Source organism: Cuculus canorus, chromosome Z (genome assembly GCF_017976375.1).
Source record: "Cuculus canorus isolate bCucCan1 chromosome Z, bCucCan1.pri, whole genome shotgun sequence".
NCBI classification, from domain to species: Eukaryota; Metazoa; Chordata; class Aves; order Cuculiformes; family Cuculidae; genus Cuculus; species Cuculus canorus.
This window is the reverse complement of record NC_071441.1, coordinates 41,984,241-42,011,859: the sequence shown is the minus strand read 5'-3', so window position 1 is coordinate 42,011,859 and position 27,619 is coordinate 41,984,241. Positions and strand designations below refer to the sequence as shown.

Sequence of the window (27,619 nt, the reverse complement as noted above, 5' to 3'; positions counted from 1 at the left end):
CAGAGGATCCTTAATCATTTCCGATTGTGGTTTACCTAAAGTGCTCTGTAATTCCCAAAGCTCACTCAGCAAGACTCTTCTAGCATATAGGGAGGAACCCTATGTTCCCTTCATATGTGCCCTTCATCTCCAAGGCAGAGTCATTCTCCACCAGACCTTAAAAGGCAGTGGTCACAGAAAGCCACAGGCATCCACACTCCCTGTTGATGTTTTCCTTCCAAGTGCACTTGATTTTTTTCTGTTCTGGTCCTTACAGAAGTTGTTTGAATATAAGCAACATTCAGTACTTTGCTTGAAAGGCAAATGCAGCCTCTCAGCCTGTTGTGGTTCTCTGCCAGTTTTTGAAAATAACCTTCCTTTCCTTTTTTCCAACAGGTGAACAGAACGTTCCAGGAGCTGGGTGTGTTTCGTGACCTTGGGGGCATGTGGGAGGAGATGAGCCCAAAGATTTGGACATTTATGGAAAGTAGTCAGGAAATGGATCTCATTCGGGTCAGTATACTGTTCTTGCCAGAACCACCACTGTCATCTTCTGCAATAAATGCTGGAATATTTGTTTTAGATAGTGCTTCAATGCTGAGCTGGGCAGATAAATAGTATGGATGGGACGTCTTGCAATACATCGTGATTCTACCGATCTTGCATTATGCTTGGCACTCCTTCCTTCATGTAACAACCTGCTCCAAAGAAGCAGTGCATATTTAACACCCATTTCTAATCTGCTTCTGTGGGCAAGTAGGCCATTTCTTCCACAGTGTTGCCCTAATGTGGTATGAATATCTGGCTTGAGGTATTTTAGTAAACTGGGGGCCTTTAGGTTGATATATTCAGTTGCCTGTGCTGTGTGCACTTCTTCAACAGTGCTATCCTGTGATAGCAGCAAAGCAAGCAGTCATTTACCTAGTTCAGATCCTGGAACATGCCAGGTGGCCTTGGGCCTCATTGAGTACAGTAGGAATTGAATGGTTACCATGCCAGAGCTGAACCTAGATGCCTGGCATTGACTTGGCACAAATCTTGTAAAAGCATGGTATGCTTAATTTCATAATACCTGGGTGCTCATAGGAGAAGGGCAAACATCACCCTGCGGCTGATCACTTTATAATGTGCCATGCATACCATGCCATGAAGAAGGAGTGGGAGTCTTGCTTGGATTTGAGAGCTTTCTGCTAGTGTATTGCCTCACTGGAGCATTGTGTTAGGTGTTAGACCTGCATAACTGGGGAATTATCTGCTTCAGTGGCTTAGTTCACTGTTGCATCCCTCAGGTGCCACTTTGAGGGGTGGATCATTGCACCCTGTGCTGATGTCTTTGGAAGCAAAGACATAAAACTGGGATTGCACAACAGAGAAACAATTGTAGAGTACCTTTTCCTGCTGTCTGTGCAGGGCAGAGTGGGTCATAGCACAGCTGTTATATAGAGAACTCCTCCGGTCTTTTCAGCCTTGAAGTTCATTCTTTGTTTGGTCCATTGTGATGCTGTAGTGAACAGTTGCTGATCTATCCTGACGTACTTGCCTATTGACATGACATCCTAGAAGGGTCAGAGACACTTTCATGGGTCCTGTGCCTCTATTTGCTTTATGAAGTTAATTCTGTAGAGATTGGCATCAGGGAGGTGAGAATTGGGGCCATCAACTGTAAATTGAACTGTTTGCCGCAGAGAGCAAAGACAGAAGGTCAGGGTTTGGATATTGGTTTGCAGCTGTGTGTTTTAAAAAGTGTGTGTTGTTGCATTTTTTTTTTAATTTTTTTTTTTTTCTTATAGTGAACCCCAGCCTTTTCTGGTTTTTCTTGTTAACCCTGCTGGCTCTGGTATTTAATTCTTGATCTTCCAAGCAGTCTGGTCTCCTCTTCTGTATTGGCACAGTAGCAGGCATTCACTTGTTATCACAGACAAACAGGAGTACTTATTGTCCATGTCTGGGCAGCTTCTAGGCAGCCTCCTGTTCAGTTTAGAGGTGCAGCATGGATCACTTGTACCTGAACAGGCTGAAACAGAGTTGCCTGATGGTGGCTGCCTTCGATGGAAAGGGATCAGTCCTTCGTTATTTGTTAGCCCCTGAGGCTGCGGTGCTGCTAGGTCGCCAGTCACCACCTCCCAGCTTTCTAGGTTGTGCAATCTATTTGACATATTGCTTCCTGCTGAAGGAAAGTACTTTTCTTGCCCATCTCTGACACTTCCAGCTTGATACTAATGCAGTTGCAAGCTTCATGGACAACCACGTGTGCCCCTGAAGTTAAGGAGCTTTAATACTGCTGCTGAATGTGATGAAGCTGAGTCCCTTCTTTGCAGGCATAGTGCCCTTACTCCTGAGGATGGTGGTGCAAACCAGCTTTTGGAGACCAAATGTGAAGTGCAGTTGATCCGTGTTTGCTTGGATTTCCCTTTCACATGTTCTCCTTCACCAGCTTAGTATGTTCTGTTTTCCCAGTTCATGATGCTGTTCTTGTAGCTGTGTGACCCATTACTTTCTGGCTTGCCGGTAATAGCAGGGAGGAATCACAGAATCACAGAATCACAAGGTTGGAAAGGACCCATTGGATCATCGAGTCCAACCATTCCTAACACTCCCTAAACCATGTCCCTAAGTACTTCATCCACCCGTTCCTTAAACACCTCCAGGGAAGGCGACTCGACCACCTCCCTGGGCAGCCTGTTCCAGTACCCAATGACTCTTACTGTGAAGAATTTTTTTCTGATATCCAACCTGAACCTCCCCTGACGGAGCTTCAGGCCATTCCCTCTAGTCCTGTCCCCTGTCACTCGGGAGAAGAGGCCAGCTCCCTCCTCTCCACAACCTCCTTTCAGGTAGTTGTAGAGAGTAATAAGGTCTCCCCTCAGCCTCCTCTTCTCCAGGCTAAACAACCCCAGCTCTCTCAGCCGCTCCTCGTAAGACTTGTTCTCCAGCCCCTCACCAGCTTTGTTGCTCTTCTCTGGACACACTCCAGAGCCTCAACATCCTTCTTGTGGTGAGGGGCCCAGAACTGAACACAGTACTCGAGATGCGGTCTCACCAGTGCTGAGTACAGAGGGAGAATAACCTCCCTGGACCTGCTGGTGACCCCATTTCTGATACAAGCCAAGATGCCGTTGGCCTTCTTGGCCACCTGGGCACACTGCTGGCTCATGTTCAGTCGGCTGTCAACCAGCACCCCCAGGTCCTTCTCTTCTGTGCAGCTCTCCAGCCATTCTTCCCCCAGTCTGTAGCGCTGCATAGGGTTGTTGTGCCCCAAGTGCAGGACCCGGCATTTGGCCTTGTTAAACCTCATGCCATTGGTCTCGGCCCAGCAGTCCAGCCTGTTCAGATCCCTTTGCAGAGCCTCCCTACCCTCCAGCAGATCGACACTTCCTCCCAGCTTAGTGTCATCTGCAAAGAGGAAGAGGAAGCTGCTCATCTCATCACTTCGTTCTTTTTTTGTGGCAGAAAATCCATTCTCGTTTTTGTGGGTTAGGATTCGTGCAGTTTTCTTCCTTGTGCAGGCTTTTTTTTTCCCCTCCATTACTTCAGTTTAGCTATGTCCTTTGCAGTTAATGGTCCTCTCTCACCTGCCTTTGTGTTGTTTGCCCAGAGGACTGGTTTCTGCTTCAGTTTCAGGTTCTTCTATCTGGACTGCACTTGTGTGGAGTATTATGCTTACATGTGGTGGGGCATTAGCCTATCAGAAAGCTGGTAAACCAGGTGAAAAAGAGCACTGTCCTAGATAGGAGAACAGAGAGGCAGGACATCATGGCTACATGGGGTTAGCTCAGCCAGCCCTGATGGTGCAATAGAAAAATATATAAGATAAGCCAGCTGGCCTCTGGTGCTGGTATTTCAGCTCAGCGCTGTAACAATTCAGCCTCCAGCCGTGCCACAGCCCCTCTCTATCCCAGACGGGAGCAGAGTTTTTTTTAGGAGAGGTGAGCGGATCTTGGCAGCCACCAGGAGCCAAATGCATTTCTCCTGAACACACGTCTCTTCCCTATTTTGCTGTTGTGGAGACCTGGGTTGCATGCGGCAGGTGCAGAGCTGTGCATGGCTCTCTGCTGCCCTCTGCTCGGGAGAGGGGTGGCAGGGCGTGGGGGCAGCCAGCCAGCCTGCACAGCGCACCGCGTGGTGCAGCTATACCGAGGCAGGCACATCGTATGCAATAGCAAGGTAAGAGGAGAGACCCCAGCATGCTGATCTTCTCAGTATGGCAGAGAACCTCTCCCTGTGCCTTTAATAGAGCTGTTTTATCTGATAGTACTCGTTTTCATGAGGAGAGAGGAGATCTAATGTTAATTTTCAACAACTCTTTCTCCTTTGAAAACAAAATACCTGCAGACACTGCTGAAAGGCAAAGCTCTCTGGGACCTGCACTTGCCAGCTTCCAATTGGACAGTGGAGGACGTTGCCCGTTTCCTGTCAAACCACCCAGAGGACTTTGAGGGAGCAAATGGAACAGTGTATACCTGGGTGGATGCCTTCAATGAGACAGACCTGGCTATTCAGACGATATCCCGCTTCATGGAGGTGAGATCCTGCTATGGTGGGCAAGGAGCTGGGTAAGAGCAGCAACTTGCTCTCCACTTGTGCACTGAGACTTTCCTGGAAAGGGAAGATGATGCTCCTTAGTCCATTTTCTGTAAGCAACCAGGCTTTAGTAGGACTGAGTGCACAGCGTGTTATAGAAAATATCATGTATTCTGGTGTCTACATATAGATACACAAACCTAACTGTAGGCCTTGTTCTTGAAGCTCTTGCTTTTTAGGCATTCCATGTGGTTTCCCACCCTGCTGTTACCGGGTGGCTGAGAGCTGCTGCTTGCTTTGGTAGTGTAATAGCTCATCTTTCTACCTGGGATTTTAGTTGGGGACTGCAATGAAAGCTAGCAGCTGCTTTAAGCTCAGGAAAACAGCAAATTATGAAATCTGTTCTATTTCCTACTTGATCATCTTGGCAGATGGGTGCAAACAGAAACAGGCCTTAGCTTGTCAGGAGACTGGTCCCAAAGCCTTCGAGTCTCTCCACTGATTTTTAGAGGCTTTTGAATTGGACCTAATTTATTAGTAACAGAAAAAATAAATACCTGTCAAAACTGATGGTTCCATGAGATCTTGTAGATACTACTGTAATGCTTCCTTGCATTTTGTTCAGAAAATACCTTTTCTGGGGTATTTCTTAGTGATATGTGTTTGACTGGCAGGTGACCAGGAAAAAAATGATATCTTTAGCAGTTTGCTGGGCTACCATGAGCCATTGCAAAATGGTCCAGAGCTGCAACCTTTTCTTGGGCATGGCATTATCCATGCAGACTTCTTTGTTGGTCCCTCCCAAATGTAAACAAAGTACGTTGTGATTTGTTCTGGTTTGGTAATTTATCCCATAAACACTTTAAAATCTGCCCCTATCTAGTGTGTTAACTTGGACAAACTGGAACCCGTGGCCACAGAAGTCCGGCTTATAAACAAGTCCTTGGAGCTCCTAGATGAAAGGAGGTTCTGGGCTGGCATTGTCTTCACTGAAATAGCTCCTGACAGTGTAGAGCTCCCTCAACATGTGAAATACAAAATACGTATGGACATCGATAACGTGGAAAGGACCAACAAGATCAAGGATGCGTGAGTCCTGACATCTTGCCTGATAAACAATTTCTTATGGAGGATGTGGTCATGAGGTTTTCTAATGGAAAGGTCTTGTTCTCTTGGTGCAGGTACTGGGATCCTGGTCCCCGTGCTGACCCCTTTGAGGACATGCGTTATGTTTGGGGAGGCTTTGCCTACCTGCAGGACGTGGTGGAACAGGCCATTATCAGGGTGCTGACAGGCACAGAGAAGAAGACAGGAGTTTACGTGCAACAGATGCCCTACCCGTGTTATGTAGATGACATGTATGTATGCAGGCTGCTTCGCAGCCTCACAGGGAGATTATGGCTTAGGAGGCATGGGCTTTTGTCACTCTTAAGTAATGGTTTATGTCTCTGCTGTCAGTAGGGGAGAAATCTCCTTAGTGTTCATAACCTGTGGAATTGGGACACCTGCATGTAGGATTTAGAATGTGATGACTTGCAGAGTCCTTTGCAGGTGAGGTACTGTCCCTACAGGACTTTGACATGCAGAGTACCTTCCTGAGATGTGACTATACCCCCAAACGCAGTACAGGTGAAAATAGCACTGGGGGGAAAAAAGTCTGAGACCTGGGCAAGGGAGAGTGGAAAGAGGATAGCTCAGAGCAGTCCCGAGGAGATGCAAGTTCTTTGCACCTGCTCTTCCACTGAGCAACAGTTGCACCAGCTCCCACTTTGGACCAGTGATATGTGCTCTAGACAATAGGCTCAACTCATGGTGAGACGCTGACTCTGTGTTATGCTCTGCACATTGGCTGCTTTGTGCCTGTCACCCCGGCGATGCTCTGCTAGCCCTCAAGTGGTACCTGAAGTTGCAGTGATGTTTCTCACTCTGTTCTCTTGGCCTCTTTCCTTCCTTCTCTCAGATTTCTGCGTGTTATGAGCCGCTCCATGCCTCTCTTCATGACTCTAGCCTGGATCTACTCAGTGGCTGTGATAATTAAGGGCATTGTGTATGAGAAGGAAGCCCGGCTGAAGGAGACTATGAGGATTATGGGACTCGACAATGGCATCCTGTGGCTAAGCTGGTTCATTAGCAGCCTCATCCCTCTCCTCATGAGTGCAGGCCTGCTGGTGCTAATCCTTAAGGTGAGTTGACTGGTTTGATCTGTGGCCGCAAAATCTAGAGCCTTGAGAGCCTGCTAAACAGTGGTCTGTGTTGGCACACTGGGGAGGAGTTAGTGAGTGTGGATTGATCAGCAACGTTTTGGGCACAGGGTTTTGGAATGGAACAGGGTTTTGGAACAAAACAGGGCTAAGTGGGTGAAAACAGCAGGAAGGGCTGTAGTAGATGCAGTGCTCTTGAAAACATGCTCTGGTACTGCTCCACTTCTTGAAATGCTGTTGTGCAAATTGCATCAAGCTCAGCCTCCCCTGAGCAGCAGCTCTGCAGACCTGCTTGCACTAGAGTCACTTTGGAGAGCCCTTTCAAAGCCTGATGCACCTTTTGTTCTCCTGCCAGATGGGGAATCTGCTGCCCTACAGCGACCCTAGTGTGGTGTTTGTTTTCCTGTCAATCTTTGGAGTGGTGACCATCCTCCAGTGCTTCCTCATCAGCACAGTGTTCTCCAGAGCCAACCTGGCAGCTGCCTGTGGGGGCATTGTTTATTTCACGCTGTACCTACCTTATGTCCTCTGTGTCGCCTGGCAGGACTACATCAGCTTCTCACTGAAGATATTTGCGGTGAGTCTTGAGGAAACTGTCCTGGGTATTGGGTCTGCACCAGTATGGCACTTGGCAGCTCTCTAGCTGGACACTGGTAGCAAAGTGGGACGGTGCCAATGGGAGGATAATTTACCATTGTAAGGGGCTATGGGGGCTGTGCTTGGTGAAGGGGTTGACTGAGTTGCTGGGAGGGTTTTATTTGCTTTAGTAGTCAAATTCATTCAGTCAGGCTAAGCCACCTTGATCTCTGCATGCTGTGATGCTGTACCACCGGATATGCAGGCTGAAGGAACCAAATACTTTTCCTCTGCACAACGCTTCTTATTTGTCTAGATGGGATGGCTCTTAGTGATCTCTTCCTTTGCATAAAATTCTAAAGAGCAGGGGAAAGAAAATGGGAAAGCAAACAATTCTGGGTGTGGTATAGCAGAGACTTCAAGCCTTTCTTGCTTGCTGGAACCCAGACTGAGTCCCACTTCCTCTCTGCAAATAAGGTCGTGCACCTTGGACCTTTTGACTTTTCCTATAAGGCTTCTGGAGCATTTCTCTTAGCTTTCTGCTAGAGCTGAGCTGCCCAGTCAGAGAGCAGTGATGAAAAATGAATGCATGTTCATGCCTCCCATTTGCAGAGCCTGCTGTCTCCGGTAGCCTTTGGCTTTGGTTGTGAGTACTTTGCACTGTTTGAGGAGCAGGGTGTTGGTGTTCAGTGGGACAACTTCTTTGAGAGCCCATTAGAAGAAGATGGCTTTAGCATCACCACATCTGCCGTCATGATGTTGTTCGACACATTCCTCTATGGGGTCATGACCTGGTACATTGAGTCTGTCTTCCCAGGTGAGGTCTGCTTCTGAGGGTGTATCATGTCTTAACATTTTTAAGTAGGTACTTTCACCCTACTTATTTGATAAGGTGCATGTTGGGCCTGTTTTTAAGCAGGGCTGCAGAAAGGCTGTAGAGAGAAACCTCAGACCAGCATCACAGTAATGTTGTTGCTACTTAATAGTAATGAATGTTGTGCAGCACAGAGGCTGTGCACCTTTGTGGCAGTGGCTGAGCTAGTCCCAGAAGCTTTGCTGCACTTCAGCTGTTCCAGTTTCTCTGAACTGCTAAGTCTACAGACCCTGCTGCAGTGGAGGAATTGAGAGTATCAGCACCACATGTGACTGCTTCGTACCTTCCAGCATAGGGCTTTTAACACTGAAGTGTGGTCTGGGGAGAGATGTCTCTTGCCCACAAAGTCTTGCAGAGACTTAATAGAAAAAGATCTCTTCGTAGTCCTGCCTAATCTAGAGACGTACTGTGCAGGGGAAGGGAAGAGAGGAGGAAGGAGTGAGTACTTATCTTCTTGTTCAGAAAGCTAATGCAGTAAAAGGGACAGATGCAGTGAGGCTCATGTAATGCTTTACTCCTTAGGTCAGTACGGGATTCCCAGGCCCTGGTACTTTCCTTTCACAAAGTCCTATTGGTTTGGTGAGGAACAACAGGACAGACAGCACCTTCATCCTGACCAGAAGGGGTCTTCAGAAGGTAAGTACTGGACATAGAGCCTTTCTGCAGTGAGGTGTTATGGAATCATGGAATCATTAAGGTTGGAAAAGACCTCTAGGATCATCAAGTCTAGCTGTCAGCCCAACACCACCATGCATACTAAACTATGTAGCAAAGTGCCAGATCTATACATTTTTTTAAAACCACCAGGGATGGGGATTCCACTGCTTCCCTGGGCAGCTTTTTCGAATGCTTCACCACTCTTGCAATAAAGAAATCTTTCCTAATTTCCGCTCTAAACCTCCCCTGGTGCAACTTGAGGCCACTTCACCTTATGCTATTGCCTGTCACTTGAAAGAAGAGGCCACAGCACCCTCCTCGTCACAGCCTCCTGTCAGGTAGTCATAGAGAGCAATAAGGTCTTCCCTCAGCTGCCTCTTTTCAATTCTAAACAGTCCCAGCTCCCTCAGCCACTATTCATAACGCTTGTGCTCTAGACCCTTCACCAGTTTCATTGCCCTTTTCTGCACATGCTCCAGCAACTCGATATCCTTGTACTGATGACCCCAAAACTGAACACAATGTTGGGGTGTGGTCTCATCAGCACCACACCATACAAGCCAGGATACAGTTGGCCACCTGAGCACACTACTGGCTCATAGTCAGATGGCTGTCCTTTTCCACTATGCACCTTTCCAGCCACTCTTTCCCAAGCTTGTAGCATTGCATGGGGTTATTGTGACTGAAGTCCGTTGACACTTGGCCTTGTTAAACCTCTAACAATTGACCTCAGCCCATTGATCCACCCTGTCCAGATCCCTCTGTAAAGTCTTCCTACCCTTGAGCAGACTGATAAATTTGGTGTCATCTGTAAACTTCCTGAGGGAGAATTCTATTCCCTCATCCAGATTATTGATAAAGGTGGTCTGCCTTTTTGGAGGGAGAGCTCAAGGACAGCAGGACTGACATGGCTGAGGTGAAACTGGTCATTCCTTTATTGTCACAGTCTGGGTACACTGATCAAGCGGGTGTATCCAGATAAATGCAAAGTACTTACCTCACCTGCATTCAGGTGGGCTACTCCAGCCTCCTTGGGTTGAAAATTCCTCCTGTCTTTGCTGGAAAATTCCTCCCATCTTGTGACACTGGAGATCCCCAACTTGCACATGAACGCAGTAGAGGGAAAAGGACAACTTCTGTGGAAGGTTGCTGTCCCTGAGGAAGAAATATGGTCTGTTTTTCATATAGCTCATTTTGGTTGGATTTCCACAGGCTTGGGGAATGTGTTGCTTGTTAGAACTCCTGTACAGTTTCTTTTAAAACTTGTTACATCTCTCTACTCTGTTTTCTTCTAGTCTGCAAGGAGGAGGAGCCTGTGCACCTGAGCCTTGGTGTTTCCATTCAGAACCTGGTCAAAGTTTATCGTGATGGCAAGAAAGTTGCTGTGGATGGTCTCACACTGAACTTCTATGAAGGACAAATCACTTCCTTTCTGGGACATAATGGAGCAGGGAAGACCACTACCATGTAAGGACAAAATAATGCTCTAAGACAGTGGGGAAGCAACTTTGAAATCTGTGGTCTCTATCAATATGGTAGAGGTAGCTGTACAACTGCTATGTGCAATCTGGTGCAGACTAGGTGCTCCTCTGATTTCACTGGAGCGCTGCTGATTTATTCTAGTTGTGCAGCTGCTTCAGAAGATTCCCCAATACCAAGGACTGAAACTGGACATAGTTCAGATTGAGGCTGTGCTGAATAAATCTGCTGGCAACATTAATGCCATTTGTGATTATGACTTACCAGTGTAAGGAAACAGGCTGGTACTGAAAGGGCGAGAAGCTTTTAGAGGAAAAATTTCCTTCAAGCAGAGAGATGTGGGTGTACTTTAATCACTGTTAAAACCATTGGAATTGACTTTTTTTTATGTTGGTGAGATGTTTTTCAGAGTACTTGGCTGATGTGGGAGTTCCCCAGGGCTCCCACCTACTCTTCATCCCTTTTGGCATATGCTGCAGCCATTTCCTAGTGGTTGAACTTGCTTATTTGCTGTGTTTTTCCTTCAGGTCCATCTTGACTGGCTTGTTCCCCCCAACTTCGGGTACAGCCTTCATTTTGGGCAAAGATATCCGCTCTGAGCTTAGCACCATCAGGCAGAACCTGGGTGTCTGTCCACAACACAACGTGCTGTTTGATTTGTGAGTAGCATCTGTGAGACACAGGGCTGGTGTTATCCAGGATGGTTTGGATTCTTTGAGAGACAGTAGCGTGCTTTCAGCTAGGACAGTCTTATCTTTATCTGTGTGTGTGGTGTGAGACAGCAGGGTGGTGCGAAGTTGGTACAAGGAGGCTCTGTTTATTAGTACATTTGTGTGTGCCTATGAATTATCAGCAAGAGCCTACACTTTCATCTTTTGCATTTCTTTAAAGAAGTCTACTCTATTAAACTTACTAGGCCAGATGTTTCCCACTGCCTAGTGAGCTGGGGTGTTTAGGGTACTCTGTCAAACACTCTTATTTACCTTGGTGCTGAATAGCAAGCCTAAGTGAGCACATCCAGTCTGTAGCTCCTTCCTGAAACCTTGGCCCTAAAATATGTTTCCTGAGCAAATATGCCTGCTGTCATGCTAATGCAAGGGATGAATCCTAGCATGGTGTTCCCAGCTGTGCACTGACACTGCCCCTGTTCCCTAGGCTGACTGTGGAGGAACACATCTGGTTCTATGCTCGGCTCAAAGGGCTGCCAGAAAAGAAGGTGAAAGAGGAGATGGATCAGATGGCAACAGATGTTGGTTTGCCTCACAAACTGAAATCTAGGACAAGCAAACTGTCTGGTAGGTCAAGCTCCTTTTTACATTTCTCAGCCTCTTCCTTAGCCCTAGAAAACCTCTCTTGGGTTTCACAGAGGAGCTGCATAGATCTTGGTCAGACCGTCCTTTTAAATACAGCTACTGCACAATTAAGTACTTGATAAATAACTGATTCTCATAAGTAGCTGATCAGTGTATATTAGTAAATGTAATTACCTTAGACTATCTTATGCTATCTAATGGTCATAACCAAGTCACTCACTTTCTCTGAGTATTTCGTGCTCGTTTCCATCATGACATAGTCCAGCTACATGTGATATGTGTTCTTCTAATGCTTATCTAATATGTTTGGAGTTTATGGGTTTAGGTGAGAGTGGATCAGACCATAATCTCCAAGTCCATTGCTTTTTATGAACTGTATGTGTGTTTCTTGTGCTGACGTCTGTTTCTTCATTTGGAATCCTGGAGCGTCCATCCTCTTTGTTCAGGAGTGGCAAGTTTCCTGTATTAGTCTGTACCAGCTAGTTTGTCTCCAACTGAACAGTTGACACAGACTGTGCGTTTGACCTTGGGAAAGGAGAGCAGATGGCCACTGTGGCTTTAGTATTGAAAAGCATAATATGATTCTTGCTACTGCTTCTGAGACACTTGTGCAGGAAGGATGTCTCTTGAAGACCTGTTTCTGCAGCTCAAGATGCTCCAGATCCTCAGATTCTGTTAGGCTTCCAAGGTGGCAGCTTGCTACTGATGATGTTCAGATAGTGTTTGCTTTGGGTAGGGTGCAGTTTCCTGCAGTAGGGGGAGAGTGGGACCTCACTGAGGGAAGATGTTCCAGATAAATTGCCCCCTGTCCCAAAGGTCGTAGAACCCTAAAGGCCTGCAACAGTAGCAGTGCTTGGTGTTCTCAGTATGCAATTCTGCTTTCTCCTGAAGTGCTTGTTATGGGCTGTGATGCAGTTATTGCCATTCCCCTCATCTCTACGTCAGACTGAATACCTCTTTCTTCTTGTCCCTGTCAGGTGGCATGCAAAGGAAGCTATCAGTTGCCTTAGCCTTTGTTGGTGGCTCCAAGGTTGTCATTCTGGATGAGCCTACAGCTGGGGTGGATCCTTATTCTCGCAGAGGGATATGGGAGCTGCTACTGAAGTATCGGCAAGGTATGCAGTCTTTTTCTCTGCTCCTAGTGACAGTGTTATGGAAAGCAAAATAAAAGCAATCTGATTAACAACTGTTTGCAATATAGTCATGTGTCTTTGCAAGTTCATTGTTGCCTGCACTGAGGAATGAACAAAAAGTATGCAGGACAAGGTTGTTCTGACCTCTCATATATCCTTCTGTCTCATGCTGTTCATGTCAGAGTTCATGAATAAATTTCCTCAATGGCTGTGAGAGCAGTTGAAGTCAGAAGCTCACTTGTCACGTGCAGAAGTGTCCTGTTATGCTCTGTGCAACCAGTTTTGCTGACATGAAATTAACCTGCCTTTGAGCATGACAAGGGCTTTCAAAGGGAGAATAAACCCATGACAGCAATTGTGAACCTTTTCCATACTGCTAGCCTCATTCAAAGGAGCTGGGGCTTGTGATACCAGCTTCCTACCCAACTTCATGGCAAGATGCATATGAATTGTGGCTTTGACTTGGGAACATGTGTGTGGTTGACTGACTGGGAGGATCTTCCTTTGCTTTCTTGCAGGCCGCACTATCATTCTCTCCACACACCACATGGATGAGGCAGACATTCTGGGTGACCGGATTGCCATAATTTCTCATGGGAAGCTTTGCTGTGTTGGTTCTTCTCTTTTCTTGAAGAACCAGCTGGGAACAGGCTATTATTTGACCCTCGTCAAGAAGGATGTGGATTCTTCACTGAGCTCCTGCCGAAACAGCAGCAGCACGGTGTCCTATCTGAAAAAGGTACACCTGTGACCCTTCCTACTCATATTCTTCCTTTGTGAAATGCTAGGCTTATAGGAAGCAGCAGCTAAGATTTTACGTGGTAGAATGTCTCAAAGATAAATTGCTTATTCTTTAAAAGAAGTGTTATTTGCTTATATAGGTACTATGCCAGATCACAACAGGTGAAACTGTTGCATGGGACGTACACCTCCATTATAGTTTCTTTCAATGCTGGTGGTCTAAAGCTGATTGCAGAGGTACAGAATAGATGAATGGCACACTTTTCTAACACTCACTTTTACAGCTGTGAGCTTACTTGTATGTCAGCTCTTTGCAGTGATATTTCACTGTCACCTTCTGACTTGTCTGTGGAGTATTCAGCATGTTACCTAGAGTGTAGCACCTGGTGAGCTCTTCTTGATTAGACAGCAAGAAATAATGGTTGGCTTTTGTTTTGTGACCAGGATGACAGTGTATCCCAGAGCAGCTCTGATGCTGGCCTTGGCAGTGACCATGAAAGTGACACAGTGACAATAGGTGAGACTTGGAAAAGAATGTAAGATGCAGTCTCAGTGCTGATATTGTTCTGTCTTTGACCTTGGACAACAGTCTTAACCTTGTGCCCCAGTGTATATACTGTCTTTAGACAATTATTAAATTCACAGAGTTTATATTTTTGAGTCTCTAAGAACTGGAGGATTTTTCTATAGTGAAACATCTTGGGTTCAAGCTGTTCTGAGATTTAATAACCAAAGACTACATAATTGCTTGGCCAGCTAGCAATACTGTAATAGTAATATTTGCTGGTAAGCTTTACATCAGTGACTTGCAAGGCTGCCAGTAGCATCTAAAAGCTCTCCCAGATTCTGCAAATAAAAAGAATAGCTATGCTTGGGTCCAGACTTCTGTCCAAGCTTGCAAAGGCAGAGAGAAACCAGACTTCCCGTGGGAATAAGCTGCTTTCCAGGTACACCCCACTTGCCTTCCTCCTTGCAAGGTTTTTCAGACTGAGCAGTTCTTTCCACATGATAATCAGTAGCAATATGAACACCATCTTTTCTTTTTGGTTGTTTTAGATGTCTCTGCAATTTCAAATCTCATTACAAAACATGTTTCTGAGGCAAGACTGGTGGAGGACATTGGCCATGAATTAACCTATGTCTTGCCATACAAGGCAGCTAAAGAGGGAGCTTTTGTGGAGTTGTTCCATGAAATTGATGACCGTCTCTCTGATCTTGGCATTTCCAGCTATGGCATCTCTGAAACCACCCTGGAGGAGGTGAGTGAGCTGAAGACTCATTTGACTTAAGCTAGGCAAAATGAATCATGCCAGAAATAAGAATGAGGTGGAATCTTTTCTCTTCCTGTAAACATTTATTGTGGAACAGGTGGCTTTGCATTCCTCTCCAGAATGGAATATCTTCTGCCCTGTTTAAGTGTGTTCTCATAGAAGCATGCATTAAAAAATATAATGTAGTACAGCCAAGCACAGACAGGTCCGTTGCACTCTGCTGAGATGTCATGTGAAGATTGGCCCCCAGAAGAAGCCCAGTCTGGCTTCTAATGCTTGTGTAAACACTTTTGTGGTATTTCTAGGGATGCTTTATGCTGCACTTGACTGAAAGGATACATTTTAGTACTGGAGACCATACTTTAGAGAAACTTCTTAGATGTTTGCCCTTCTCTGGGATGTTTTTAGGGTTTGTTCCCTGTGGCTGTGTCCCAGCTGACAAGTTTCCCTTTTTTTTATCAAAGGAGTGTCATGCACTTTATCCCTTATAACTTGCCTAATGTGAAATGTTCTTTAAAAAAAAGAAAAAAGAATAATGACAAAGGAATCTGAAATTGTAGTGTTGTCCCTTATTGAGGTGTCCTCTAGATCTTCCCACTGCTGTGGAGGCCTTGGCTGCTCTCTCCAATTTGAAAGTGGTATTATGCTGGTTTGTTCCACAAAGGTGTCTATTCAAGCATGAACGGAAGTGTGAGCACCCTTAAACTAGGAAGGAAGATGGAATTCCCCAAATTTAGTAATAGGTCTTTAGCTGAAACATGGGAAAGCAGTTGTGTTTGATATGCACTGAGAACTGACGCTGGAAAGGTGGAACAGTTGGTGTGTGGTTACAGATTGGCTCCTGGAAGCTGGAGAAAAGTCACAAAGCACACGTCCTTATCATGAGGGGGTAAACCCTGTATCCTCTTTTCCCTTGCTGCATTTCAAGCTTGTGCTCTCTCGTGCTATCCGCTGAAGCAGTCCCCACAATATCATTCCTCTTCTAATTTTCACTGACAGTTATTGTGGTTTTTCAGATTTTCCTGAAAGTGGCTGATGACAGCGGTGTGGATGCAGAAACCTCAGGTGGGTGTTATTATATCCTACAATGTTGAAGGGAAATTCAGGGGGAGGTATGGTTCTGTATAGTGTTCGTGCTTTTTAAGCATAAGGCTGACCAAGTCTAGATATTTCAGGAAGGATCTAGAGGACACCTCAATAAGGGACAACTGCCAGGCTTAGCTTCCAGAGGAATAAGGGGTCTGGTGGCTGTCTCAGATGAGGACTGTTTCTGGTCTCACCAGCCTTGGGTATATGGGTGAACTTTGGGTATGGCAGCGTGTCCAGCTATCAGATGACACCTGCCAAGGTGGGACAGGCCCCATTTCAGACTGAATTGGAACTCTGCTGTGCTAGTACTTTTAGTGACCCCCAAAAAGCTGTTCTTAGTATACTTCAGTTAACAGTATATAAAGGCATGCATTCTCTTGACTCAAACAGCTTGTTAATTTTGTAATACTACAAAGTTTCTAGAGTTTTGAATGTACTGTGAATTACTTGGCTAACAGTGTTGCTTGCTTTGTGGAAGATGAAAAGCTCTTGATAGGGTCAGATAGGGACCTGATGACTTTATCTTTCAGAGAGAAGCTTTCTGTACTAAGTGCTTGTGCCAGCATTTTGTATTAAAATAAGTCTAGGAAAATGCACTTGGAGTCATATACATCTTGAGAATTTTCTTACAGTAAGAGCAACCTGCTGTCTTGTGGCTAAGTGACAAAAAAGCATCCAGTGCACTAGAAAGTGCTTCTAGGACAGCACATGAAAAATGGTGCATAAAATGTGACCCTTCTAGAATGACAGTCTTGGTTTTACTTTTACCTGCATTGTAGTCAGTCCAAATCCGTTGGCAAATCAAGACATCTAAAAAGAAAATGATATTGCTTTGGATTTTCTGGGCCTAATTGGAGGTTAACTGAAGCAGTTCAGCTAATAACTGCTTTGTTTTCAGATGGAATGTTGCCAGCCAGAAGGAACAGGCGTGTGTTTGGAGACAGACAGAGCTGCCTTCGTCCATTCACAGAAGATGATGTGTTTGATCCTAATGATTCAGACATAGATCCAGGTATTGCTGAGGCTCGAGGCTGTTTTCTTCCTGTGGACACTTTCGTATTATAAATACTACATATCATAAGCCCAAGTCTGCCAAAAGAGTGATGATTTATTTACCGTTAGAAATAGTGGGCAGTGCAGCATCCACAGCCTGCTCAAGCCGCCTGTAAAGGCTCAGAGACAAGAGTGAAAATGCATTCATGTGAATTTCCATTGCTATCTCTGCTCACTGTTTTTTTTTATTTGTTTTTTTGATGAGTGAAAGTAGCTGCCCCATCCATCACCCTGTCTCACCAGCACAGAAGCACCCAGAGAACATCTCTGTGAGCTTTTGAATGAGGGTGATTTCCTCTCACTAGCAGAATCCCGAGAAACAGACCTTCTCAGTGGCGTGGATGGGAAAGGCTCCTACCAGATGAAAGGCTGGAAGCTCACCCAGCAACAGTTCATGGCTCTGTTGTGGAAGAGGCTGCTTATTGCCAAGAGAAGCCGGAAGGGCTTCTTTGCTCAGGTGAGAGCACCCAACATACGCAGGGTCCTTCAGCAGAGACAGCTCTGGACAGTGCGTTGTGTTCGGAGATGAAGGTGGGCAGAAAACCTCGAAGGAATACAGATAACCAAAACCGATCTTCACTGCACATCTGAGCAAAATAGGGCCTAAGCAAGTAGACGGAGTTAAATGATGACAGAAGGTTACAGTATTATTGCACAGCAAGGATGCAGCTGAGGTTCAAATCCAAGTTTGGCCTTGAGAGCAATATTTGCAGGCTGAATCTTCTGCATCCCAAGTGAATGCCCTGATTGAATGCCAGGATAGGTCTTGGTGTCTAGCAATGCCTCGATGCCAATAGCAAAGGCCTTCCTAGGAAATTTTGAGAAACGTGTAGCTCCTGATGCCTCTGGAACATTCACTTTAGAAAAGGGTTGCTCTTTCTTTGCAATTTCAGATTGTGCTGCCGGCTGTCTTTGTGTGTATTGCTCTCATGTTTAGCCTGATCGTTCCTCCCTTTGGGAAGTACCCGAGCCTGGAATTACAGCCCTGGATGTATGATGAGCAGTACACTTTTATTAGGTATGTTTCTTGTGGGCTAGAAATGGTGTTAAATGCTACAGTTCTGTTGTTCTTTGCTAATGTGAGTTACTGAGTTCCTCACTAGGTTGTTTAAATTTTTTCTTTGTGCTTAGCTCAGAAGCACATTTTTAGTAGAGTAATGGTATTTTCTTATGTATTTAAATGCCAACTCTAATTACTGGCGAGGCTATATCTGTTTCTGAGTGGTGTTATTACTCTAGTAATTTTATGTACAAAGATCCAGAGTGTGTGTGCTCCTAGGTCAAGCATTCTTTGAAGGGAGGTCTCCACCCCTATAATTTTCCTGAGCTCTTTCATTCTGCTGCTGGTTTTGCTGTGTGCTTGTTATCCCACTGACCTGATGGTGTTTCTCTGCTGTACCCATAGCAATGATGCTCCAGAAGATGCAGGCACTCAGAGGCTTTTGGACGCCCTTCTTGATAAGCCTGGTTTTGGGACACGCTGTATGCCAGGACACTCCATCCCGTAAGTAGAACTCTAGGCTGTGAAGAGGAAGCTCAGCCTGGCTTCTGGTCACCCAGTAGATTTAGCTGGCATTAGTCAATGACAGTCAGGCATTGGCAGAGCAGGATTTAAGCCAAAAGTTGCAATTACGTTGTTTTTCTGTTTGTGATCTTTTAGAAAGTTACCAGCCCTCAGCGTAGTGAGGGAGTGAGGTGTGAGTGCACATCCTTACTGAGAGTGTCTCTCTCAAATTACTGTTTGGTCCTGAACATGGGAAAAGATCTAGTCATGTTGCTGTATGTTGTTGACTGTAGCTATTTCCGTTCCACAGTCCTCTGTTTCTAGCTGCACTTGGAAACCTAGACTAGCATGCATTCAAAGACCATCAGAAAGAGTGAAGAGCTAGACAGAATTGATGGAGTTTCCTTGCTGTGCTGCTGTCTTGCTGCATGGCCATGGGCACATGACTGAAGATCCAGGCCCTGAGCACAGAGGGGTATGCAGAGTCCAGGATAATGTGTCTCTAGCCTGGAGAACTGCAGCTAATGTTCACAGGGTGATGATGAGAACAAGGGGCCCTGTGTGCTCCCCAGTGATGAAAGGGAAGCTGTATGCTGCAAAAAAGGATGCAGAAGCTCGTTTACTTCACCCATAGAGCTTGGAGAAAGGCTGTACACTGATGCTGCCTTGGGGAAGACCAGTGTTCTTGTGCCCCAAAAATGGGGATGTCATTCAAGAAATACTGCCTTGATCTTAGAGTCAGAGGATATCTCAGTTTGGAAGGGTTCTGTAAGGGTCATTGAGTCTAACTCCCTGGACCTCATATGACTGAGACCATTGTCCAGATGCAACTTGAACTCTGGATGCTGTGCATGCTGGGAATGACTGAAATAAAGCTCTAGCGTGCTGCAGAGCAAATGAAGAGGGGAGCGTCCAGTACTACTCAGTGTTGACTAACTTAAATCTCTTTGGCACTGTGAGCCTCTTGGAAGCTGCAGAGCCTTGTCTGTTGCTCTGAGCAGTTTGTCTCAGTGAGGTCAAGCTCCTTTGAAAAAAAAGTCTGCCTCTCCTCTGACTGTGATGTCTGTTATTTAAATGGTTGGTAAGCAAAGGCCATCATAGTTGTTTTAAAAAATGCATTTGCCTTGCTTCTTTCCTGACACAGAGACACTCCTTGCACCATGGGGCAGACAGAATGGACCACTGCTTCAGTCCCAGACTCGGTCTTGGATGTCTTCTTGAAAGGCAACTGGAGTATGCAGAACCCTTCGCCATCTTGTGAGTGCAGCAATGAGAAGATCAAGAAGATGCTTCCTGTGTGCCCTGCTGGTGCAGGCGGGCTGCCACCCCCACAGGTAGGAGCGAGCTCAGTAGTACTGCAAAGAGGGATGCTTCTAGAGAGCAGACATGCTGTCTGTGATTCTTGTGTGCAGCACTGTACACAACTTGTTTGACTTAATATCTGTATTTTCTGATGGGTGTTATCTGTGTTTTCCCCGGTGACACCAGCGTGAGCAAGACACTGCTGACATCCTCCAGAATCTGACAGGCCGCAATATATCAGATTACCTAGTGAAGACCTATGCGCAGATCATTGGAAAAAGGTAACTGTTGAACACACTCTCTCTCTTCCCTTCTCGTGGAATGCTGCTGACTGGGGCAGGGGGAGGGGTGTGTGCTCCACAAATCAGGCAGATTGGTCTAGGCAACCCAAACTCTTCAGCAGTGGGCCATACCCATTTGGCTCCTCAGACTGTCCTAATCCACAGTGCAGGTGGTTTTTCCACTCTTAGTGATGCTGTAGCAGCTCTGATGGGGTTGTCCTGAGCCTTGCAGGCAGCGTATGGGGAAAGCCTGGGCACCAGCTCTAGGGATGACACTGGTGGAACATGTGCTATGTGAGAGGTCATTGCACTGTCTTCCCTGGTCATGTGCCGGCAGCAGCGATAGCTGTCTCTCCTTTTGTTCTATGTGTTACACACTTTCTTTTCTGTCTCTACAGCTTAAAGAATAAGATCTGGGTGAATGAGTTCAGGTGAGTTACTGACTTTTCTCGAGCTTGTATGTGTCTGCTATCCTTCAGCACTGCAGGACAGACCCACTCTGCTTCGCAGTTTGTTTTATGTGACTTATGACTTCCCACTGTGGGAACGTGATTCATGATAAACTGGGACAACCCTAGATCACATCACCGGAAAGCATACCTGCTTTTTACAGAGCAGTATTGGCTTGGAAAGATTTGAAGGACCAACCTACCAATACTTAATCCTGGGAGGTGCTGTTCTTCCAAGCAAGGAAAGCAAAGGGGTGACTTGCTTTGCTTTCACTGGCAGCAGATTACAGCTGCATTTATTGAATGGAACAGCACACCGAGCAGTCATAAGATGAATATTTAACCTCAGGAACATGGAGTAGGGAGGCATCATGGCTAAGCAGCAGTGTAGGAGGATTGCCTTGGATACAGTGCAAGAAGAGGGAGACCTCTGGGGTGGGGGAAGAAGTGGCATTTTCTGGAGGCCAGTGAACAGTCAGGTCTTAGCATCACTTTCAATCTGAACTTTCAGGTATGGTGGCTTTTCCTTGGGAGCCAGCAGTTCCCTCATGCTTCCTCCAAGCCATGAAGTCACTGATGCCATCAAGCAGGTGAAAAAGGTCTTGGAGCTAGCACAGGTGAGTAGCTGTCCCACCTAAACCTAGGATACACTAATGTCAGAGTCCTGTTACTTGGGATATGACTTGGAAGCCGTAACGTGTGTATGTTAGCTGTTTCCAGTGACTTCTCCACATTGCTTCTGAGCTGGGGTTTCCTATCCTAGTGTCTAGGAGAAGCAGAAGGCTTGGGGATATGCTCAGCTAAGGCTTATGCAGCCCACGTTGTTCATGTGGGTTCTGTCCAACACCAGTTGCAAGCCAGTGGGGATGACAGACATCTCTGAGTTTTGTGGCAGGACACGGCAGGCTTTTCGAGGAAATTAACAAGTGAGAAAGAGGCTGAGGGGGAGACGTCATTGCTCTCTACAACTACATGAAAGGAAATTGTAGGGAGGTGGGTCTCTTCTCCCAAGTGACAGGTGATAGGACAAGAGGGAATGGCCTCAAGCTGCACCAACGGAGGTTCAGATTGAACGTTAGGAAAAAATTTTTCACCAGAAGGGTCATCAGACACTGGAACAGGCTGCCAGGGAGATGGTTGAGTCAGCATCCCTACAGGTATTTGAAACTCGGGGAGATGAGGTACTTCATGGTTTAGTGGCACATAGGTGTGGTTGGACTCGAATTCAGAGGTCTTCTCCAACCTAGTGATTCCATGATTCTAAGTGGTTTCTACCTCCTTTAAAACGTTAGTTGAGCCCTTCTGTGCTGAGTATGGCTTGACTTAGAATTTGGGCCACTGCTTTCTTCTGAGACTGCCTGTGGGCTGCAGTGTCTCTGAAGGGTACCAGCAACCCTGGTTAATACTTACTGCTGGGAAAAAAAGCAGGCCTAAGGCTGACCTCTCTCACTGGTGGGATTGCAGAAAGGAAAGGAAGGAGGAAAGCTGCAGTTTGTCAGCCTTCTTACTGCCTCTGACTTGGTGGATGCGGGCTACATAATAAAAGGAAAACTGTCAGATGTGAAGAACGTAATATAACCTCTGCTAGACTCCAGAACATAAATAAAGGTACTCCCAGAGGGAAAGTAACTGTTTCTACTGTTTGCAGGGGAGTTCTGGAGATCGGTTTCTCAACAGCTTGTCAAGTTTCATGAAAGGTCTGGATACAAAGAACAACGTGAAGGTAGATTAACTGCTTCTCACTGCTTTGCTTGCTGTTTGAAACTTTGGTAACCCAGGATTATTTTTAGTTAGCAAAATCCTGGCAGTTTGCTTGGAGCAGCTGCATAGTCCGAAGCTGTCTGTATTTGCTAGTGTGGCAAATACAAGCTGCATTCTTGTGTGGGTTTCCACAAAATGTTTCTCCCTTGGAATCTAGGTTTAAGGTCCAGGAGTTCAGTACTAGCTTCCAGCAGCCTCTTGTGGTTATTGATCAAACTGCATGTTGTATCCCTGAGCAAACTAGCTGTAAAGATGTAGAAATAAAGTATATGCGCTGAAGAGAGGAAGGCATGTTCTGCAGGGCTCAGGAGTCTGTTGGGTAGCTGATACAGCAGTTTCCTTCCTAATGTTGTTCCGGTCTCTCGCAGGTGTGGTTCAACAACAAGGGCTGGCATGCCATTGCCTCCTTCCTGAACGTGATCAACAATGCCATCCTTCGGGCCAACCTGCAGCAGGGCAAAAACCCTAGTACTTACGGAATCACTGCCTTCAATCACCCACTTAACCTCACCAAGCAACAGCTCTCTGAAGTGGCTCTGTAAGTCATGACACGAACACAGATGGGTTTGGGCTCATCAGCTGCTCATTACTGGAAAAGGGCAACGTGGGAAGTTTTAGCCTCAGTGATGGAGACTAGGTGGCATTTAGTGTCTGATGTGCTGGCCTTATTTTCAGTGGTCTCAGCAGGCAGCAACATGCACTGTTGAGCAGCACTGCTGTACAAACTTGCAATGTCCTTGAGTCCCTGGAAGCTGCAGTTGTTAAGAATGAGTTTAATCTCCAGACCTTCTGCTGCTTGGGAAATTCCTCTTGGCTATATCCAGAAAGACACCTGCTGTTAATATCATCATTCTTTTGTCCCAAGGTGCCACCATTTTGACTAAGAACCATGATAGACCCTGTTCAGTTTTGCCCATAGTCTCGGCCTGGGGAGGCTCACAGTGGTGCACAGGGCTTTCTGCTCTGAGCCATTGGTTAGTCCACTACTGCCACAACTAGAGGTAGAACTCGTAAGCTGTCTGCAATTACGTGCTTCAAATTGAAGAGTAGTTTTGGATGACAGCTGAATGTGTCTGAGATTTAAAGGAACACAAAAAAAGACAAGTCCCCAAGAAACACATTGAGTGAGAAGCAAAGCAGTAGTGATAAGGAAGGCAGAAAGCAGACTATTATGCTGAAGTTAGCAACCAATGATGTGATGCTGTCCTTGAGATGCCAACAGGCTGCCCATAATACATTTGCTCTATGGCTGGAGAAAAACTGTCCAGTTAGGACAGGCTAATGTGGTTATCCTTTACAAAGCAAAACAAGGACAGCAGCAGAAGGAATAATTTCCACACCACCCTGCATGAGCCCCTTTGTTTCATCTCAAAGGAGCCAGTGCCAGCATACAAACATTTTGCTTTCTGTTTTTTTGTCCAGAATGACCACCTCTGTGGATGTCCTGGTCTCCATCTGTGTGATCTTTGCCATGTCCTTTGTTCCTGCCAGCTTTGTGGTCTTCCTTATCCAGGAGCGTGTCAGCAAGGCTAAACATTTGCAGTTCATCAGCGGTGTGAAGCCGGTGATCTACTGGCTAGCCAACTTTGTCTGGGATATGGTAAGGGCTTTGTGACTCTGCTAAACTGTCCTCCGTTCTGTTTGCAAGTGCCTTTGCACTGAAGTGCAAAGTGCAGTCGGGGCTGATGGGCACTGCATTAATTCAGTGAATAACTACTGTACCTATGACTTCTGTTTTTACTTTCTGCGGGCAGTTGTTCACCTCAGTGGGTCAAGAAACACCAAACAGGATGAAGGGCAACCATGAGCTCAGTCATTGGCATTTATTATGTCATTTTTTGCTTGTGTAGTCCCTTCTGCTCTATTCAAAGGAGGTTTTCAACCTGTGGTCTTGAGAGAACCTCTGAGAGTCAATTAACGACCCCTAGAGGAACCCAGAAATGTAAATTTGTGTATATACTACATTGTTGTTCACACATGGGACACTCCTGAGTGTCCTATTGGAAACAGTTTTGGGAGCACTGAAGAATATTTAAAATCATTGGTCCGGAGCAGAAAGACACCTTGCTTTTTTTTCTTTGGTCATCTGGGAACAAATCTAAAGCCATATTTTTCATCTTCCAGTGCAACTACATTGTTCCAGCCACACTAGTCATCATCATCTTCATCTGCTTCCAGCAGAAGTCTTACGTATCCTCCTCCAACTTGCCTGTGTTGGCTCTCCTTCTGTTTCTATATGGGTAAGGGATTTCTCATCAGAAAGATGACTGAGAAGGCATTTAGACATGAAAGGTGCTTACCTAATGTGGTTGGCTTTCTTCTTGCCAGGTGGTCCATCACCCCTCTCATGTATCCAGCCTCCTTTGTGTTCAAAATCCCCAGCACGGCGTATGTTGTGCTGACCAGCGTGAACCTCTTCATTGGCATCAATGGAAGTGTGGCCACTTTTGTCCTGGAGCTCTTCACCAACAATGTATGTTTCCTCTGAATCTCTTCACTTGTCTTTTGCTGCTATGATGTAGTTCCATGTTTGTAGAATCATAGAATGGTTTGGATTGGAAGGGACCATAAAGGTCATCTAGTAGTCCAACGCCCCTGGACATCTTCCAATTCCATCTGGTTTCTCAAAGTCCTATCCAACCTGACCTTGAGTGTTTCCAGGCACGGGGCATCCGCTGCCTCTCTGGGCAGCCTGTTCTAGTGCTTCAGTGAAAAAAAAATCTTTTTAATAGCTAGTCTGGGCTTCTCTTTTAGTTTAAGATCTTGACCTCCGTGTTGGTGCCACTTTGCCTTTAGCAGCCAGTTCTTCGGAAAGGGTACTCCTCAACCTGTACCCATTAGCTACTGCAGCAACCTAAGTGTGAGTTCTTATGGAAATCAGTTAAAGCACACTTCAGCAGTATTCACAAAATAGTTAAGGTGAGAAGGGGCCTCCTGAGGCTGTCTAGTCTGACCTCTCAGCAGGGTCAGATAGAGCACGGTGGTCATGGCCAACAGGATTTGAGTGTTTCCAAGGATCCACAGTCTCTTGGGGCAACCTATTCTACTTCTTGATCATCTCTGGGGTGAAAAAAAAATATTTTTTTATGTTAAAATGGAAATTAATTTGTTTTTCATAAGGGGCAGTTTCTGTCTATTACAAGCCATTTCAAGGACTTACTCAAGCATTTAATTGCCCTCAGTTTTGCTATCCTGTGGTAGATACCTCTCTAAAGGTATTGGGAACTTAGGTATTTCACTTCAGTTTTTGCAAAGCCAAATGTGTACTGGGGAAGGTGCAGTTTCCTCTCATGCTTGTATGCAACACAAGATGTCTTAGCAGGCCCAGTTTAACCCACACTGGTGTGAAGTTTTCCTTGTGGGAGGAGGTTGAGGAGACCCTGTGGAAGTTAGCTGTCAAGTTACCACTGCCTTTGGACAGTCCTCGATGATAGTCCATTTTGTTACAAGGCTTGTTTTAGCTCAGTAAGAACACGTACAGGCTTGAAGCTAAGTGCCTGGCATAACAGGACCCTCTCTTCAGGCTGCTATCGGTCCAACTTGAGGTCTAAGGCAACTGGAAGACTGAAAGAAAACAGTTGGAGCCTCCAGTATGGGATGAGGAGAGGTTACCCACAGCCACTGAGGTAAAACAGTCAGTGCAAGCACAACTTCCCTGTCTCCTCAACCTGTAGCCTTTCTGCATGTTACTGCTTGCAGGTGCTACTTCTTAGACTGTAGGTATTTGAAGGAATTGGCGTGACCAGCAGATCCAGGGAGGTTATTATCCCCCTGTACTCAGCACTGGTGAGGCTGCACCTCGAATATTGTGTCAGTTCTGGGCCCCTCGCTCCAAGAAGGATGTTGAGGCTCTGTAACATGTTCAGAGAAGAGCAACAAAGCTGGTGAGGGGGCTGGAAAACAAGTCTTATGAGAAGCGGCTGAGGGAACGGGTTGTTTAGCCTTGAGAAGAGGAGGCTGAGGGGACACCTCATTGCTCTCTACAATTACCTGAAAGGAGGTTGTAGAGAGGAGGGAGCTGGCCTCTTCTCCCAAGTGACAGAGGACAGGACGAGGGGGAATGGCCTCAAGCTGCGCCAGGGGAGGTTCAGACTGGATATCAGAAAAAAAATTTTCACAGAAAGGGTCTCTGGGTGCTGAAACAGGCTGCCCAGGGAGGTGGTGGAGTCACCATCCCTGGAGGTATTTAAAAGACTGGTGGATGAGATGCTCCAGGGCATAGTTTAGTGGTTGATAGGAATGGTTGGACTTGATGATCCAGGAGGTCTTTTCTAACCTAGTGATTCTGTGAATCTCTTTTGGTGCAGTTTGCTTGCATTAATAGCATCTGAGGAACACAACGGCACTCACTGTCCAGAGGAGCCATAGCTCTGTCTCTTGGGAGAGCATTTCCAATCCTTGGATTTTTGTGGGATTGCACTGTCGGAGGAGGAGTCAATCACAACATGGGTCACACTTGGCAGGTGGTGTCTGCATTCTGCACAGATGGCTTGCTAACCCTTGATTTTTGTCTTAACAGAAACTGAACAATATCAATGACATCTTGAAGTCGGTGTTTCTCATCTTCCCCCACTTCTGCTTGGGACGGGGACTCATTGATATGGTGAAAAACCAGGCCATGGCAGATGCTTTGGAGAGGTTTGGTAAGTAAAATTGTATATCACAGGGCGCTGCAGGCTGAACTGAACAGGGAAAGCTCAAGTCTACTCCAGATAAGCACTTCTTGCTTCTCTGGCTTTTCAGGCATAGAAAGCGCACAATTTGTAGCACAGATCTCATCAAAGCTGGCAAGTCTCCACAGCTGTCTTCTCTAGGCTGTTACAAGGACTGAAGAGGGCCTGGCAGATACTTGCTCAGAGTGTTGAGTTACAAGAGGCATTAAATAAAACTGCATAAAGCCAATTATATGAAGAGGATCACTATGCCAGGTGTAAGGAATGGATGAGATTTGTGGAAAACTGGATTTTTTATTTTTTTTTTATGGGATGTAGGTGCCAAGCCTGAGTCACAGTTTTTTTGTGCTTCACTAACCTTTTGGGAAGGTGGGCCAGCTCTTTTTCCACACACTGAATTCTCTGGGCCCAAGTCCCAAATTTGTTACAATGAGAAATATCCATGCAGCCACTACTAGTCCCTTGTGTGGTCTATTCCTTCCCTCTTTCCACAGGCTGCTTTCCAGTTGCTGTCATGCCCAACTTGGTAAGCTCTGCAGGAAGAAATGCTAGCCTGCTCCCACTGCTCTGGAAAAGTGACTGTGCTCTTCATTTCATTTTGGCAGGAGAAAATCGTTTTGTGTCCCCTCTGTCGTGGGACCTTGTGGGGAGGAACCTCTTTGCCATGGCAGTAGAGGGCGTTGTCTTCTTCCTCATCACAGTGCTCATCCAGTATAGGTTCTTCATCAAACCTAGGTAGGTTCTGTTCTCTGTAGGCAGGTG

General features: G+C 46.0%; 1 protein-coding gene across 4 annotated transcripts in view; it reads left to right on the top strand.

Annotated features, from left to right (window-relative positions):
* ABCA1 (ATP binding cassette subfamily A member 1) overlaps positions 1-27,619 on the top strand; it is a 93,100-nt gene that overhangs the window by 59,507 nt on the left and 5,974 nt on the right. For 3 of the 4 annotated variants that reach the window (XM_054053469.1, XM_054053470.1, XM_054053471.1), the window contains exons 11-41: positions 376-492; positions 4,312-4,500; positions 5,384-5,589; positions 5,682-5,858; positions 6,461-6,683; positions 7,057-7,278; positions 7,890-8,094; positions 8,674-8,787; positions 10,104-10,275; positions 10,815-10,946; positions 11,443-11,582; positions 12,578-12,715; positions 13,252-13,472; positions 13,919-13,991; positions 14,531-14,733; positions 15,762-15,810; positions 16,733-16,846; positions 17,193-17,344; positions 17,781-17,905; positions 18,293-18,391; positions 19,536-19,725; positions 19,880-19,974; positions 20,373-20,405; positions 20,935-21,040; positions 22,072-22,146; positions 22,553-22,722; positions 23,607-23,784; positions 24,309-24,424; positions 24,513-24,657; positions 26,704-26,827; positions 27,463-27,592. In XM_054053469.1, coding sequence (XP_053909444.1) covers positions 376-492; positions 4,312-4,500; positions 5,384-5,589; positions 5,682-5,858; positions 6,461-6,683; positions 7,057-7,278; positions 7,890-8,094; positions 8,674-8,787; positions 10,104-10,275; positions 10,815-10,946; positions 11,443-11,582; positions 12,578-12,715; positions 13,252-13,472; positions 13,919-13,991; positions 14,531-14,733; positions 15,762-15,810; positions 16,733-16,846; positions 17,193-17,344; positions 17,781-17,905; positions 18,293-18,391; positions 19,536-19,725; positions 19,880-19,974; positions 20,373-20,405; positions 20,935-21,040; positions 22,072-22,146; positions 22,553-22,722; positions 23,607-23,784; positions 24,309-24,424; positions 24,513-24,657; positions 26,704-26,827; positions 27,463-27,592 — 4,433 coding nt within the window. The remainder of the gene's footprint in view (positions 1-375; positions 493-4,311; positions 4,501-5,383; positions 5,590-5,681; positions 5,859-6,460; positions 6,684-7,056; positions 7,279-7,889; positions 8,095-8,673; positions 8,788-10,103; positions 10,276-10,814; positions 10,947-11,442; positions 11,583-12,577; positions 12,716-13,251; positions 13,473-13,918; positions 13,992-14,530; positions 14,734-15,761; positions 15,811-16,732; positions 16,847-17,192; positions 17,345-17,780; positions 17,906-18,292; positions 18,392-19,535; positions 19,726-19,879; positions 19,975-20,372; positions 20,406-20,934; positions 21,041-22,071; positions 22,147-22,552; positions 22,723-23,606; positions 23,785-24,308; positions 24,425-24,512; positions 24,658-26,703; positions 26,828-27,462; positions 27,593-27,619) is intronic. The other variant, XM_054053472.1, reaches the window with a different exon arrangement.